This window comes from Musa acuminata, chromosome BXJ2-2, assembly GCF_036884655.1.
Source record: "Musa acuminata AAA Group cultivar baxijiao chromosome BXJ2-2, Cavendish_Baxijiao_AAA, whole genome shotgun sequence".
In the NCBI taxonomy this organism is placed as follows: domain Eukaryota; kingdom Viridiplantae; phylum Streptophyta; class Magnoliopsida; order Zingiberales; family Musaceae; genus Musa; species Musa acuminata.
The window spans coordinates 29,425,927-29,441,361 of record NC_088339.1 but is presented as its reverse complement, the minus strand read 5'-3'; the positions used below and the strand labels follow the sequence as shown (position 1 = coordinate 29,441,361).

The window sequence follows — 15,435 nt, the reverse complement described above, 5'->3', positions numbered from 1 at the left end:
ATCTTGATGTGGTCAAACATGACAGTCTTCCAGTCTACTTTCCAGAAAGGTAATGAGAGCAGCTACCTACATTTCACCCCAATCCCAAGAGAGAAAATGCTCATAAAAGAAACCCCCTCATGATGATAACTCGAAGCTTTTAAAGATTTATTTCTATCCTCATGAATTTTGAAGTCTGTTGTTGGTGCAAAAACAAGGTCACAGGAAATACATATCAAACATCTTCATCAAGAACAGAAACAGAGAACAAAAGGCTAGTGCCAACTTTTCTAGGGCTTTCACCAGTGGAAAAGAAGGATGTTGCTAACATTACAAGGATGCCTGCTTCAGATGTTATGCCTCATCCCTGTCAACTCAGCTTTGCATGATGTGCCAGATCCTTGAGATTGCATCAATCAGATGATGTGTGATACACTGATGATGAGCAGAATTGCAAAGGAAATTGGTCATAAGAATTGTTCTGACTTCCTCATGAACTAATAGAAACCTAATGAGAAATCTTGTATCAGATGAATGATGCTCTCCGGTCAAACCTGCAACAAAGACTGATTGGCTTTTCCATTCCAAATCAACTGCATCCTTCTCTGTTTTGTGTTGGTGTATAATAATGATTACACGTGAAGTGATTGTGATAATAATAATACTAATATCGAATCCAACTGGTACAGAGTGGAACTCAACACGCACACACACACACAAACTGCAAGTGCTTGGTGATTCGAGCCTCTTTAACGCCACTACTCGGACATCACCGGCAAACATGCTTCCTTATTTTATGGCTGATGGAAAGGCACCGAGGGGGGGCTCGATGACATGCAACACAAAGAATAGCTTTGTATGCTGAGAAAGATGCTCCTCAAAGCAGATGTTTCTGCAAGCTTTGGCACATAACATGATGAATTCTGTGACTGATGAACTACTGCTGCTACACTGATGTCTTAGCAAGAACAGTGCAAAGATATGTAATAGCAGCCATCCATCCAAAGATGTGCAAACATGCAAACAACAAGTATTATATACTCGCCAATAATTTTGTGTCATATAACCAAATAAAGTACAAATAGGAGTTAAATAACACGTCAGGAAAGATGATGATGGCGAGGGAAGGAAAAGGAATAAAGAGGGGAATGAGGGGCCATCATCACTTCCAATGCCAATGGGAGAGTGGTGAGAGATGTCATCGATGCGTTTGCTTTTGAAAGTGTAGCAGAAGCAGAGCATGGAACAACAAGGAAAGGATGTAGGGCTTTCGAAGCTGTGTCTGGGGATCTGAGATAATTCGAGCATAGATTAGGAGGCACTGGGACTCGATCAGTGTGTAGATTTCAAGATGCTCATCATGACCTACGTTGGATCCTTCCCTAATCTAAGCCAGCAGCTGTCGGATTATGTTCTTTGACCACTGCGAACGTTCCCTCCATCATTCTACTTAGCACACTACAAATGCCAACCAGCTCACCATTAGAGCCTGTAAATGCTTGCTTTTCCCTCTTCCTTGTGCACTCCAAGGATGGACGGTCACTTCCAAATGCTCTCCCCCGCTGTCATGCTGCTTCTCCTCCTGTTCATGAAGCTGCCTTCGTCCCTGTCGTCGTCGTCCACGAGCACAGAGACGGACCGAGATGCCCTCGTCCTCTTCAAGAACTCGATTCAGGAGGACCCAAATGGAGTTCTGTGGAGTTGGCAGCTCAACCAGAGCCCATGTAGCTGGTACGGCGTCTCCTGCTGGCAAGGAAGAGCCACCGAGCTCGACCTCAGCAGTTGCCACCTCTCGGGGACGCTCTCTTTCCGCCCTCTCTCATCGCTCGACATGCTGTCGGTCCTCAATCTCTCCTCCAACGCCTTCTACATCAACTCCACCTCTGCTCTGCTTCAGCTCCCGCCGTCGTTGCAGCGGCTCGATCTCTCCTCTGCTGGCCTCTCCGGCCTTGTACCGGAGGACTTCTCTCGCAAGTATCCTAATCTTGAACATGTAAATCTCTCCCACAACAATCTAACTGGTTCTCTCCCAGCGAATCTGATGCCACAGTCGGGTAATCTCCGAGTTCTCGATCTCTCCTTCAACAATTTCTCGGGTGGCATGTCTGATCTTGTTGTGCTTGGCAACTCCTGCAAGGGCCTGCTCTACTTGGATCTCTCGGCAAACAGGATCGCCGATGCGATCCCTTCCTCCCTATCCAACTGCAACGGCCTGAGGACCTTAAACCTCTCGTCGAATGCGGTTACAGGGGAGATCCCTCAATCTTTCGGCGAGCTCCGAAGGCTGGAGAGATTGGATCTCTCGGACAACTACATCACTGGTTCCATTCCGTATGGTCTGGGAAATGCTTGCGGATCGCTGGTGCAACTGAAGCTCTCCGACAACAACATTTCTGGTGCACTTCCCGACTCGTTCTACTCGTGCTATTCGCTTCGATTGCTCGACTTGGCGAACAACAACATGTCCGGCCCTCTGCTGAATGATATGCTGCAAAATCTTGGTTCCTTGGAGAGCCTCTTGGTGAGCAACAACTTCATTTCTGGGCCATTTCCGAGCTCCGTCCTCCGTCTGCAGCAGCTGAGGATTGCGGACTTCAGTTCCAACAAGCTCACCGGCGCCATACCACCAGATGTTTGCTCTGGTGAATCCTCGCTCGAAGAGCTGCGAGTTCCTGATAACCTGATCACCGGCCGCATCCCAGCTCAGCTGTCCAACTGTTCGCAGCTGAAGACGATAGACCTCAGCATCAACTATCTCCAAGGCCCGATTCCGCCGGAGCTCGGAAGGCTCAAGAACCTGGAGCATCTGATGCTCTGGTTCAACGGCTTGCATGGACCGATCCCCGCGGAGTTGGGCCAATGCTCGCGGCTCAGGAACCTCATCGTCAACAACAACTTCATCAGCGGCGACATGCCGGTCGAGCTGTTCAATTGCAGCAACCTCGAGTGGATCGCGCTGACGAGCAACGGGATCACCGGGGAAATCCGCCCGGAGTTCGGCTTGCTCTCGAGGCTGGCGGTGCTGCAGCTCGCCAACAATAGCCTGAGCGGGGAGATCCCCAGGGAGCTCGGCAACTGCAGTAGCTTGGTGTGGCTGGACCTGAACAGCAATAGGCTCAGGGGTGAGATCCCGCCGCGCCTTGGCCGGCAGCTGGGAGCCAAGGCGTCGAGTGGAATTCTGTCGGGCAACACCTTGGCATTCGTCAGAAACGTGGGGAATTCCTGCAAAGGGGTGGGAGGGCTGCTGGAGTTCGCGGGGATCAGGCCGGAGAGGCTACTGCAGGTGCCGACGCTGAAGACCTGCGACTTCACTCGATTGTACTCCGGCGCGGCGCTCAGCGACTGGACGCACTACCAAACACTGGAGTACCTCGATCTATCCTACAACGAGCTCTACGGCAACATCCCCGAGGAATTCGGAGACATGGTGGTGCTGCAGGTGCTCGACTTGGCGCACAACAGGTTGACAGGGGAGATTCCGGCCACCCTCGGCCGCCTCCGAAACCTCGGCGTCTTTGATGCTTCGCACAACAGGATGCAGGGGAGCATTCCGGAGTCCTTCTCCAACCTCTCATTCTTGGTGCAGATCGACCTGTCGGACAACAACTTGTCGGGGCCGATTCCGGCGAGAGGGCAGCTCACCACGCTTCCGGCGAGCCAGTACGCGAACAACCCGGGCCTCTGCGGCGTCCCGCTGCCCCCGTGCCAGCCACCGAGCAATCTCCCGACCGCCATTCCGTCGAGCTACGGGAAGCAGGAGAGAAGAAGCTCGGCAGCCGCTTGGGCGAACAGCGTCGTTCTCGGGGTCCTCGTCTCGGTGGCTTCGCTGTGCGTTCTTATAGTGTGGGCAATCGTCATGCGCGCGAGGCACAGGGAGGCAGAGGAAGCCAAGATGCTAAGCAGCCTGCAAGCCACGCATGCGGCGACAACATGGAAGATCGAGAAGGAGAAGGAGCCTCTGAGCATCAACGTCGCCACCTTCCAGCGGCAGCTCCGCAAACTCAAGTTCTCGCAGCTCATCGAGGCCACCAACGGCTTCTCCGCGGCCAGCCTCATCGGGTGCGGCGGCTTCGGCGAGGTGTTCAAAGCCACGCTCAAGGACGGATCGAGCGTCGCGATCAAGAAGCTGATACATCTGAGCTACCAGGGTGACCGGGAGTTCATGGCGGAGATGGAGACGCTAGGCAAGATAAAGCACAGGAACCTGGTGCCGCTGCTGGGCTACTGCAAGGTGGGGGAAGAGAGGCTGCTCGTCTACGAGTACATGACCTTCGGGAGCCTCGAGGACATGCTGCACGGCCGAACGAAGCCGCGGGACGCGGCGCTGAGCTGGGAGGAGAGGAAGAAGATCGCGCGCGGCGCCGCCAAGGGCCTGTGCTTCCTCCACCACAACTGCATCCCCCACATCATCCACCGCGACATGAAGTCGAGCAACGTGCTGTTGGACGACCAAATGGACGCAAGAGTGTCCGACTTCGGCATGGCTAGGCTGATCAGCGCGCTGGACACGCACCTGAGCGTGAGCACGCTCGCCGGCACGCCCGGGTACGTGCCGCCGGAGTACTACCAGAGCTTCCGCTGCACCGCCAAGGGCGACGTGTACTCCTTCGGGGTGGTGATGCTGGAGCTGCTGACGGGGAGGCGCCCTACCGACAGGGAGGACTTCGGGGACACCAACCTGGTGGGCTGGGTGAAGATGAAGGTGAGGGAAGGGAAAGGGAGGGAGGTGTTCGACGGGGAGCTCCTGCTCACAAACGGCGCAGAGGAGGATAAGGAGATGGCCAGGTTCATGGAGATCACGCTGCAGTGCGTGGAGGACTTCCCGTCGAAGAGGCCCAACATGCTGCAGGTGGTGGCCATGCTGAGGGAGCTCAACTCTGCTGCTGTGGATGGAGCTGCAACTTAATTGCACACTACTACTGTTTTGATCGTTCAAAATATCGATATTTCGACACTACTGTTTGTCATATAGCTCCTATGAACGATGCTTGTAATTCCGAACACCTTGAAGGTTGCAGCTTGTTGACTATTGATTGATGATTACCGCAGAAATTGTAGAGATTGTAGGAACTAAATAAATCTGATAAGAGTAGATCCGACGCATTTCATCGAACAGGTTGGCGCGTTCTTCCGACCGCTGAGAGCTTCAATGTACTGAGAATTCGCTCACCGGTAGACACGCGGTAAGCTCACCGCAAAAAAAAAAAGACTGTATCTTCTCTAAAAGAATTCAGTAAAGTTAGTAACATCTATTGCTTCTTTTTAGACAGACATTAACATCTATTGCTTTTTGTACATCAACATATATAGATAGGAAAAATGTGGACGGCATGAGATTAAGCTACAAACAAGTAAAAAATGCAACAAAATATGGAATTAGATCATTCATGAGTTTCTCTCCTACCAAAGCATAATATTGTTTCTTTCAAAAGCATCCACAAGAATGATCATTTCAATATTACAAAGGAGAATGAGACTAGCTGGAACAGCTCGAGCAAATTTCATATCCATAAAGCCATCATTCTAAGAATCCTGGCCCAATATGGGTCACATGCAAAGTCAAAACCACAAGGCAGATTTCACTCTTAGGCATGGCCATTTCTTGAACACATGAAAAAAAGGGAGACATGCCAAGTCATTACAACAAATCACTGAACTAAGTTTTCCCACTCAATAAAAGATAGGCTCATCAATAAATCTTGTTACCTGAAATGAAAGTTCGGTTGCCGCTATTTCTAGTGTTATTTTGTCGGGCAAGTGATAGGTTACAATGCCACGGAACTGCTGCATATGGGTTTGTTCGACAACCTCCCTCCCTTGATCAAAGCTGACAACTACACTTGCACCTGTGCATCACAAATTGAGTCAACATGAAGAAAGTTGCAACAGTATTCAGAAGAAATATTTGGAAGTTCAATAGCAGAAACATGCCGAAATGGTTATTTAAAATGCAGTAGTTGAAATGTTCTAGTCACTTGTAAGTGGAATGTCATTTTGATCAGTAACAAAATGGTTTAGATGTGAAGACAATCAACATGCAATAATGAATGTAGTTGTTACCAACACAAGATGGACTATGTTTCCCAAAATGACATTTCAAATCATTAATTCTTAGGCAAGTCCAATCTAAAGCTGAAATTGGAACAGTTCGCAATCCCTAAAACTTGTTTCTGAGATGTTGTCCTAATTAACAACAGATTAACCTTCGCTTTATTAGACAAGTCTCTGCCACTGCTTAAATCACCAAGTGCACTATTTATTTGATGAGATGATCGATTCACTAACTCCGTTAAACTTAAATCACTAGTCTAAAATGTTTAAATCGAAATTAAAATAATGAACCCAAGGAGCCTTTTATTTAAGTCTTCTTTCACTTTCGACGGGGGTCTTAATCGGGATGTTACATTTTCCCCCGATACACGTAGAGACACCACAGATGAAATTCTCATCTTAGCCTTCCCACATGCTAATTTTTTTCCAAGATCAAAAGAGAAAAACTTAATGTATTATCATCTAGCACAAGATCAACAGGTTCATTAAGGAGTCCTGAAATGCATTTCAAACATCCAAGTATTGAACTAGTCATAATAATCTTAAAAAGGCCTTGCTGACATGTTAAATGATAAATCTCCTCAGTTTTCTCTTCTGCAACAATTGTCACAAGGAACAGTCAAAAGGTCATTCACTCCAATGATGGGGAGAAAGATTTCACGCAGCAAACAGAGAGCTTTCCATTTCTACACCTCAAGTTCAGTTCTAGTAAGCCAAAAGACATCCAAACAAAAGACTTTAGATCACACTATGAAATTTCTGTTATTAAATTATTGAAGTTGCCCACTTTTAAAGTGTTCAGATCTATCTATCTAATTGCCAAATATCTTTGCAAAATGCTAGCCAGTTTAGTAATCAAATTAACATTCTAAGAACCCTGCAATTGATCCACAACAACTAATTTGCACGGAAAAAGAATAAGAGAAAAGATTCAAACTAGTCAGAGGGACCGGATTTCAAGAAATCCAAATTTTAAGTACGAGTGGACATAACCAAAGGTTGAAGCTTTGCTCACAAAATGCTGTAAGACATACAACTTTAGTTCCTTTTAAATAGCATCTTTCGGTAATGAAGAAGAAAGGAACCTGGAGAGCACGTCCCAGCAAGTGAACTAAACAACTGGCCAATCGAAACGCCCCATCCCAGGGAAATAGCGAACAAACGCCACATCGAATGGCAAAAACCTTTCCGGCACGGCGTCCACACCGCCCTGCCTGCACCGCACTCGGTCATGGCTCTCTTTGATCATGGCAAGCACGAAGAGCGACGCGTGGATCGCCACCATGAGCTCGCAGGGGGCCGACTCCACCACCCGGTTGATTAATCCGCGGTCGGGAGTACCGCAAGAACCCTGGATCCGACCTCGCTGATTTCAGCGGCCGCGATGATCCGGCGGGCCTTGTCGGCCCGCGGCTCATCGGAGTTTCTCGCGTCTGCGTCGAGGAAGGACCAGTCCCTCTCGACGAGCTCTCCCACCGGGATCGCGGAGTCGGCAACTGAACCGGAGGATGGGAGGAAAGTGGAAGAGGAGAGCCGCCGCGTAGGGGGTCGAAGATGGACGCGAAGAGAAGAATGAATTACGGTTAGGGTTGAGGCCGGGGTTCCGGAGGTGCGGGGAGGAAGCTCGGAGAAAGGACGATGGAGGCTGAGCGCGTCTCAGATTCGATGAGCATTTGCCACATGGATCTTGAAATCGGCATCAGAATCGTCGATTTAACGAGATATTGGTTTCTTGGACGGAAGCCGGAAGCGGGAGCCGCTCCGGTAGCCAACGCGACTTTAGTTACGACATGATGACGCGGCAGCACCGACGCCGTGGCGAGTTGTAAGATGACCCGCGTGTCGCGTCGGGAAACGGAAGCGTTTCCGTGGAGTGCGCGAGATCGAGATTTCGAGTCCCGTGATGAGTCATTTTACGTGGCAAAGGGCCAAATAGAAATAAGTCGCCAACCATATTTATTTGGTGGGACCCAACGCACGACCGGACCAAACCACTCGATCATCGAGCACACGGTTCCACAGCCCGTACGGCGCCACGTGTCCTGTCATAACAACCGCTGCCTCCTCCCTGTTCCTTTTCAGATGTGCCGCAGGCGCACTCGTGGCGGTCGACGCTTCGCAGTGACGCTCGACGCCGACGGATGGGATTCGCTCGAGCGAGACGATCCGACGGCTGAAAGCACTCGACTCCGCCGTTTCGTCGCTAGTATCAAGGGGTCAACAGCAGCAGCAAAGACGAGGGTGAGGGGAGAGAGAGAGAGAGAGAGAGAGAGAGAGGAGAGGCGAGGAGAAGAAGAGATTGGAGGTCTCTGTCGTTTTCTTGCTGCTTTGGTTCTTCAACGAAGCGTCCTTCGATGGTGGTGGTGGTCGCGATCGACGCGAAATCGAAGGGGTTCTGAGATATTCCCGCGGGAATTCCAAGCGGACGCAGCTAGCTGGGAGAGTCACGAATCCCGAGAAAACCCTCGGTCTAATCCGAAGAGATTTCTTTCTTTATTTGTTTCTTTCTCGCCCTTATCTGATGGCTTGGCTACCTCTCATCTATCCGGCCATCGATCTGAGAAAAGGTGCGGCCTTTTAATGTCTGTTTGCTTCGATCTTGGTTTCTTGCTCTTTTTCTTGAGCTTCTTCGGGCAAGTTTCCATTTCCTTTGGGTGTGAATCCGGTTTCTTTTCTTGATGTTTCTTGGACGACGAGGTTGAGATATTGGGACTGCAATTGCTCCATCTCTTGCATGTCTTCTTGAACCTTATATTGTTTTCACTGGGATTTTGTGGGTTTCTTGGGTTTGGAAGTGGTGCAGCAGTTGCTTTCTTGTGTCTTTTGCTCTTTTGCAAAATACGCAACTTTAAAGATGGAAACTAAAATAGTTGATGTGGTAAATGATGTTTGCTTAGTTCTTGGACTATAATTGAGTTGGAATATAGTCATACGAAATAATGGAATATGTACGTTTGAATGCTGAAATGGAGAGACTAGTTACTGTCTTGCTCAAACCAGTCAATTGCTGCAAATTTAAAGTGTATGCCAATTGTTGTGTCCTTCTGAAATTGATATGAAAATGGAACTTACGAAAATATGAAAATGGAGAGTGAATTTAGTGGTTTTGCATCATATGAGAAAACATTGTCGACGCTTGTTTATCTTTCACGAGATCAGGATTGAATGTTCTTGGACTAATTTAGCTGCAAATTCAGAGGTGTTGCTTTAATTAGCTAATGCCATTACTTGCATATTATGCCATGAATTCGTTAATTAGTATTGAAACGTCTGGGGTTCATTTTTGGATTACAAGTTGTTCATCTACTGTTGTGACACATACCTTACAAATATGATGTGAAGAAAACGAGAAACATTTTTTGTCAGTGATGTGATCATATTTTTGGAAAGAAATATTTATCTTAAGATGGAGTTCTACTACGTTTTGAGTAGGCAGGTTGGGTTGTGTTGGATCATGATGGAGATAAATTGGAAGAGAAATTGTGAGAGAAAAATTGTGGCGAACCATTTTCTTAAGAGAGTGATCCAATTTGCATCATTTAGACTTGTCTAGGAATCAGAGTATTGTGTATCTCACCCAAAAGTAAATGTTTACTATTGTAGTCATTAAGACTTATGTTCTATAGCTTGATAGGTAAGGTGAGAAAAACACATAAGAATAACTAGGTTAGAAATTAATGCAACGTTTGTTTTTGTTGGGTTCTGTTGATTTAAATAAAGTATTATTTCATCAGCTTGAAAGAAACATAATATTCTTAATTGCTCTTTGGTTTCATGAAGGAAACTTATATCTAAACAGAGATTCAAATGTAAAATCTTTTACATGGGACTTTGCTACAGGGATTATGTAGCATTCTGTATATAAAAAAGATTTCTACATACAACTGAGAGGTTATACAAGGTCTGAAAGGAGTTGAAGATGCCATTCTTAGGCACTTGGGAGCATTCAGAAGGAACAATTTGCTACAATATATCCTTGCTCTAGTGGAAATAAATGAACATGATGAAAAACATGACATGGAACATTGGTACCACATGTCTCCTAGGTTCTGAGGCTACCGGCTTCTATGACACAAGCCTCAGAATATCAAATACTATGCTTTTCTTGCCACTGAAATGCGTATTGCAGATATCAAATATATCATTGCTTGCCATATATTTATTATATATTTCGTTGATACAAATTATAATAATATCTATATCCTTTATTTTTTAACTGAGAAAATTGGTTTTTAGAAATCATACGTGATTGAGACTGCTTATGTTCCTCCTAGAAGAATTACAACATGATGACATTCTAAATATTAGAGACTATGAAATGTTGATGGATGCATATGTAGTAGCTAACTTGGAAAAGACAAACGTAGTCCTAGACTCACAGAGATTATTTGGGCTACTGCCTGACATGATTCTTCGCCTATTTGGTCAGTTCTCTGAGGCTAGGTTATTGAATGACTAAGTTGTTGCAAGTATTATGACTCTTGTATCTTCATAAGATGATGGAATGTTCCCCAATAGTTGAATATGTTGTCATACTATGACCTAGAAGCTCAACTAGCTGGTTTTACATTTTTGTTGGTGTCCAGTTTTGTTGAAACGTGAATGAGGATAGAATCAGAATGAATCAAGCAAAATTCAATCTTCCGTAGGTATTTGAGAGTTTTATAGACGACATCAGTCCAGGAATTTCATTGTGGAAATAGACCCCCAGGATAGCAGCACCAATGTTTTATATCCACATGGAGTAATAAGAAATTTTTGTAGTCATGCAGAGTACTGTTAGGATTGCCACTCGTTATCTGATGTAATAAACAAGAGGTCCTTTCCTTGGTACTTTAGTTTGTTTTTATGATGGACCAACAACTGTTAAAGGAAATCAGGTATGAAGTTGCAGACAGCAGTTCGACCTTGAAGGTGTTCTTGATTTGCTCCCTAGTGTCATCCTAACTTTGAACTATCTAATTCCATAGCTGAATTCTGTTGATGTTTGACTTATTCTTTGGTAGGAGCTGTGAGTAAAATGTTGTCTGTTTTGATCAAATTAGTCTTCTTCATTAATGTTGATGCAGAAATAATGATCAAATGATTAATACTGGCATTTAAAAACTTTTTAGCTATATCTCTCCCTACTGTTGCTGTGATTACCTTTGAAAGATCATCATTAGATCACAAGGATGAGTATTCTCTTTTTTTTTGTGTGTGTTTTTGCTGATGTAGCTGGCATATAATCTATTCTAACAATACAAACACTTGTTGGTACCTACATGATTGCAGTACAGAGCCACTTTTTGCATAACTTTTGTTGTAATAGATTGACATTTTATGAATTCCTCTGGATTTTTTAGCTCATACATATATTATTTGCAGGTTTGGGATAAATCATTTGTCGAGGTTGTTTTTGTGTTATGAAATATTTAAGGTTTGTGAACTTTCTGTAGTTTGAGTAAAGATGAATATGTCTGATAATGGTCTTTCTGATAAAGAGGGTACCAAGTTAAATTTGTGGAATAAAGTTACCACTTTAAATCCCAATGCTTTGGAGTTTATTCCATCATCTCTGAAATATGCAAAAAGCACCAAAAGCTTAGATACAAAAAAGTTTGATGGCCTAGGATCTTCTGGAAATTCAGTCTTTAATCAGTCAGGCTCCACTATATCAAACAACTCAGAAGTTGAGGCGAATCCATACTGGTACCATCAGCTTCCTGATGATATCATCCCTGATTTCAAAGTCATGGCAGAAGAGTTGCAGGGACCTGGAAATCTCCGAATTGCAGATCTGTCCTTACATAATGCTGTTGGACCATCAAGACTTACAGGATCAATGGCCAACCAATTATTAGGTGTGAGGAAAGATGTTCCTTGTTTTACAAGTGAAAATCACCATTTGAGTGAAAAGATATGTGCTGAAGAAAAATCACCAACTGCGTTCATGGCTTCAGCTGCTAGTTCCTGGGGCAAACCTTTCATAAATGGTGAAAAGCACAGTAGAATTGGAAGGATGGGATGCAGAAACGATGGGGATTTTTGTGCTGGTCCAATAAATGATTTGACAAGTAATAATATGCTTCTTGAGAATGCAGCTGTTGATCCTATCAAATATTTGTCATCATGCTTTCCCGGTTGTGATGCTCAGAGACTAGCCAATGTTTACTACAAGAATGGATGTGACTTGAACTCCACAATTGAGCTTATAAGTCACTACATGGTATGTTCGGGTTAATTTGGGCTTTTGTTTTTTCGGGAATCATTTCTTATATCAAGTATTTTAGAAACCTAAACTTCAGATTCATCTTTAGGCCTTAAACAAAATGTTGGGAAGTAAGAAATCGAATTGTAAAGTGGAAACAAGTGACTTAATAGGAATAGCAGTAGCTGTTTGGTTATTTGGATATCATCTAACCAAGGCTTTTATGCTAATAAAGAAAGGATGTTCTTCACCGAGTTAACAAGAAAAGGCCAGACCAGATAGCTATGTGATGGTGTCTAAATTTTGTTGGGCATGCTGCCTGCTGTGGTTTCAGCTGAAATTATAAGCATGGATTCAGAAAACTTATTTTCTTTTGGGGTATATGGTCATGGAAGTTTTGATAGAGAGAATATCAGAAACTTGCATTACAACTTGTTAGTTTAACTGTGATATATAATATTGTTGAAATCATAACTCAACATGTCAATCACTACTTTTTAGTTTATCTCGTTTGAGTACTACTATGGGCAACATTTTCATACTGTTCTAACCACAAATTACTAGGAGGTAACAATCTTGTTGTATTTTACAGTTTATTTAATTTTTGTATTAGGTTATGTTATCGTTCTTCGACTGTGGTGCTGTACGCATGTTATTTTATTGAATTTATTAAACTTTTCCAGTTATAAGTTTCCCAGATAGATTTGTGACTTTAAAATTTTACTAGAAGTATGAAGAAATGACATTGTGGCAGATTATACATTTAATATTGATCGTTGCTATAATGTTATGATATCATTACCTGTGCTCTTTAGTTGTCTTTTGAAGCTATTTGAGGGCATAACATTGTCATCATTTTCTTCTAAATGTCAGCATGAGGTTGATAGTGGTTTTGATCAGAACCTTAATGTGATGTCATTGGCATCCTCAAGAGTTAGCATGCTGGACCCCACTGCTCTGTCCTTCGCAGAGACACATGCACAAAGCGGGTCATCAAAGTATAATAGGGAAGATACCCAACATAATCCCATTATGCATAGATCTACCTCCAGCATATCAAAAGGTGACATGAAATTTGCATCAACCATTAGACAACTTGGGTTGCAGGATTTTCATCGTTCGAGGTCTGATAGAAATGGTTGTGCCGACGGCCATGTTGGCTCAGGTAGAACCATTCAACTTTTAGCTAGTTCTCTTAATGGTCATGGTAAAACACTTTATAAAAATAAAAGTGCAGCTAATTCAAGTTCTGGTTGGCTCGAGACTGAAGATGCAGTGGGTAATTTCTAATACCAATTTTCTGAGTTAAAAATGGAAATTTTCCCATTGTCATCATTTAATATGATTGCAAATTTGTATTCAGAGTCAAGAAGGGAAGATCACAATGTTGCAACTCTACGGAATAAGTGCTTTGAAATGGTAGGTGTTCTGGTTTCTGGGGCATCATAAGTTATTTATTCATCACAATTCCTGTTATAATCATTTCTGAGGATGACTTTTGTTATTGCTCTATGCTTGATAATTGTTGTTTGATGTTCGCGGAAGCACATTCTCTCTTCTCATCTTAATAATATTCATGGGCATCTCTAGTGTACTGATATAGATGATATTCAACTTAACCCTTTGATCTCTTAAGGGTAGCACCGCAAGAAGAATGAGGAATTGTAATGCAACGCATGGATCTGCGTATTTATTAGAACTTAATTTTAGTGTTTCTCTTGTTTATGCTAGCTATACTTGGACAGCATTGTGAATCTAGTTGCATCATTGGAAATGTTGAACCACCTGGATTCTAAATATATTCAAGTTAGTCAGAGAGCACAACTCTCCACCTCATTTTTGTTCCATGTTTTCTCTGTGAAGCTTTCTGTCATTTTCTGAACTTTGGCTTCAATTTAGATTCCTCAACTGATTCTTGATTTGGCAGTGGCCTCATTGTTATATGTCTTTCATCCTTTGCAACAACACTGATCAATTTCACTGGCATCTGTTATATAATATGAATTGTTCCTCATCTAATCATCTTCTTATTTATATGTATCTTATTCAAGAATGTAGCCTCTTTTGCTTGGAAAGCAATCACCTTTATGTATTATTGACAGGAAAATCAAACATATTATATTGGCGACAAGGTTTTGGCAAAGGAACTGGGTTCCAAAGAGCAATTGTACAACAGGCAAACTAGCTCAGCTCATGGAAAAGCTGAAGCAATTTACCAGATGAGGTTGGTCATCTATTTCACTGATTGAGATAATGTATGTTAAATTTATTCCTGGAGTCATTTATGGTTGCCAACTTTGGAGGGTTTCTTTGGTACAGTAGTAATATACTTGGGTACCATATGACCTAAGCGACCAAGGTTCGAGTGACAAAATTGGTCACTCTGTTTATAGAGGTAATACTGCATCCGTTAGCTCTCATAAAATCTTGCATTGCCAAGAGCCTTGTATGTGGGATTTAACCTTTTGGGTTATACTTTCTGTCTTTTTTCTTTTACTGCACTCAATATTTGTTATTTACATATCTAAAAGCACTAGTTAATTTTGAAGAACTGCCAATGTTTTTCAGGAACCCACTGTTTCCGGAGCACCAAAACTACAGCCAACTGAAAGACCAGGTGATCGACTTATACGGCCTCTCTGTAACCGAAGCTATGCAATCCCTCAACAACAGGTTGAGCTTCCTGAGACGCAAGGCAAGGTCCTCAGGGCAGCGACTGCACGCCGTAATATGCGTTGGAGTTGGTCAGCAGCACTCCAAGGGCACAGGATCTCCTGCTTGGCTTCCTCTTGCAGTGGAGCAGTACCTGACGACGGAAGGCCTGCAGTTCACCCAGCCTCACCCAGGCCTTCTCCGTGTTGTGATATATTGACAGACACGCTGTAACTATTATACCCAATTGGAGAGAGAGAGAGAGAGAGAGAGAGAGAGAGAGACAGATACATCATACACTTTTCCTTATTGTGCATATGGGTGGAATAGAAGAGAAATCAGTGCAGAGTACGTAGTTACACTACTGTTGACGTTGTAAATGGTGGTGGCTTTCGTTACTACCTTTTGTAATTTGGTGGGTGGAATTTTTCTGGTTTTGTTGCCATATATTGTACATTCTCTTTCTTTAGTCTGTTGGTTTTTCTCTGCGCTATTTGAAAGTTGACGAAGCTGTTTTTCGACTTGAATGTGATTGATCATATCGAGCAAATAAGAAAAAAAAA

The 15,435-nt window shown here is 43.9% G+C and overlaps 2 protein-coding genes and 1 pseudogene across 3 annotated transcripts; 2 read left to right on the top strand and 1 right to left on the bottom strand.

Moving 5' to 3' along the window:
- Positions 1–1,174: 1,174 nt before the first annotated feature.
- LOC135605913 (brassinosteroid LRR receptor kinase BRL2-like) lies at positions 1,175–4,982 on the top strand. Its single transcript, XM_065096523.1, has one exon. The coding sequence runs from the start codon at positions 1,475–1,477 to the stop codon at positions 4,883–4,885; it is 3,411 nt and encodes a 1,136-aa protein (XP_064952595.1). The 5' UTR covers positions 1,175–1,474; the 3' UTR covers positions 4,886–4,982.
- A 389-nt stretch (positions 4,983–5,371) lies between these two features.
- Positions 5,372–8,571, bottom strand: LOC135604846 (uncharacterized; annotated as a pseudogene).
- Positions 8,163–15,341, top strand: LOC135605910 (polyadenylate-binding protein-interacting protein 7-like). 2 transcript variants are annotated; one of them, XM_065096522.1, is made up of 6 exons: positions 8,163–8,597; positions 11,398–12,238; positions 13,094–13,385; positions 13,584–13,639; positions 14,323–14,444; positions 14,789–15,341. In XM_065096522.1, exons 2-6 carry the CDS (start codon positions 11,480–11,482, stop codon positions 15,090–15,092), a joined length of 1,533 nt encoding a protein of 510 aa, XP_064952594.1. In that variant the 5' UTR covers positions 8,163–8,597; positions 11,398–11,479; the 3' UTR covers positions 15,093–15,341. The 2 variants fall into 2 exon arrangements, with proteins under 2 accessions (XP_064952594.1, XP_064952593.1); XM_065096521.1 differs by having other exon boundaries at positions 8,168–8,597; positions 13,094–13,499.
- The last annotated feature ends 94 nt before the right edge of the window (positions 15,342–15,435 follow it).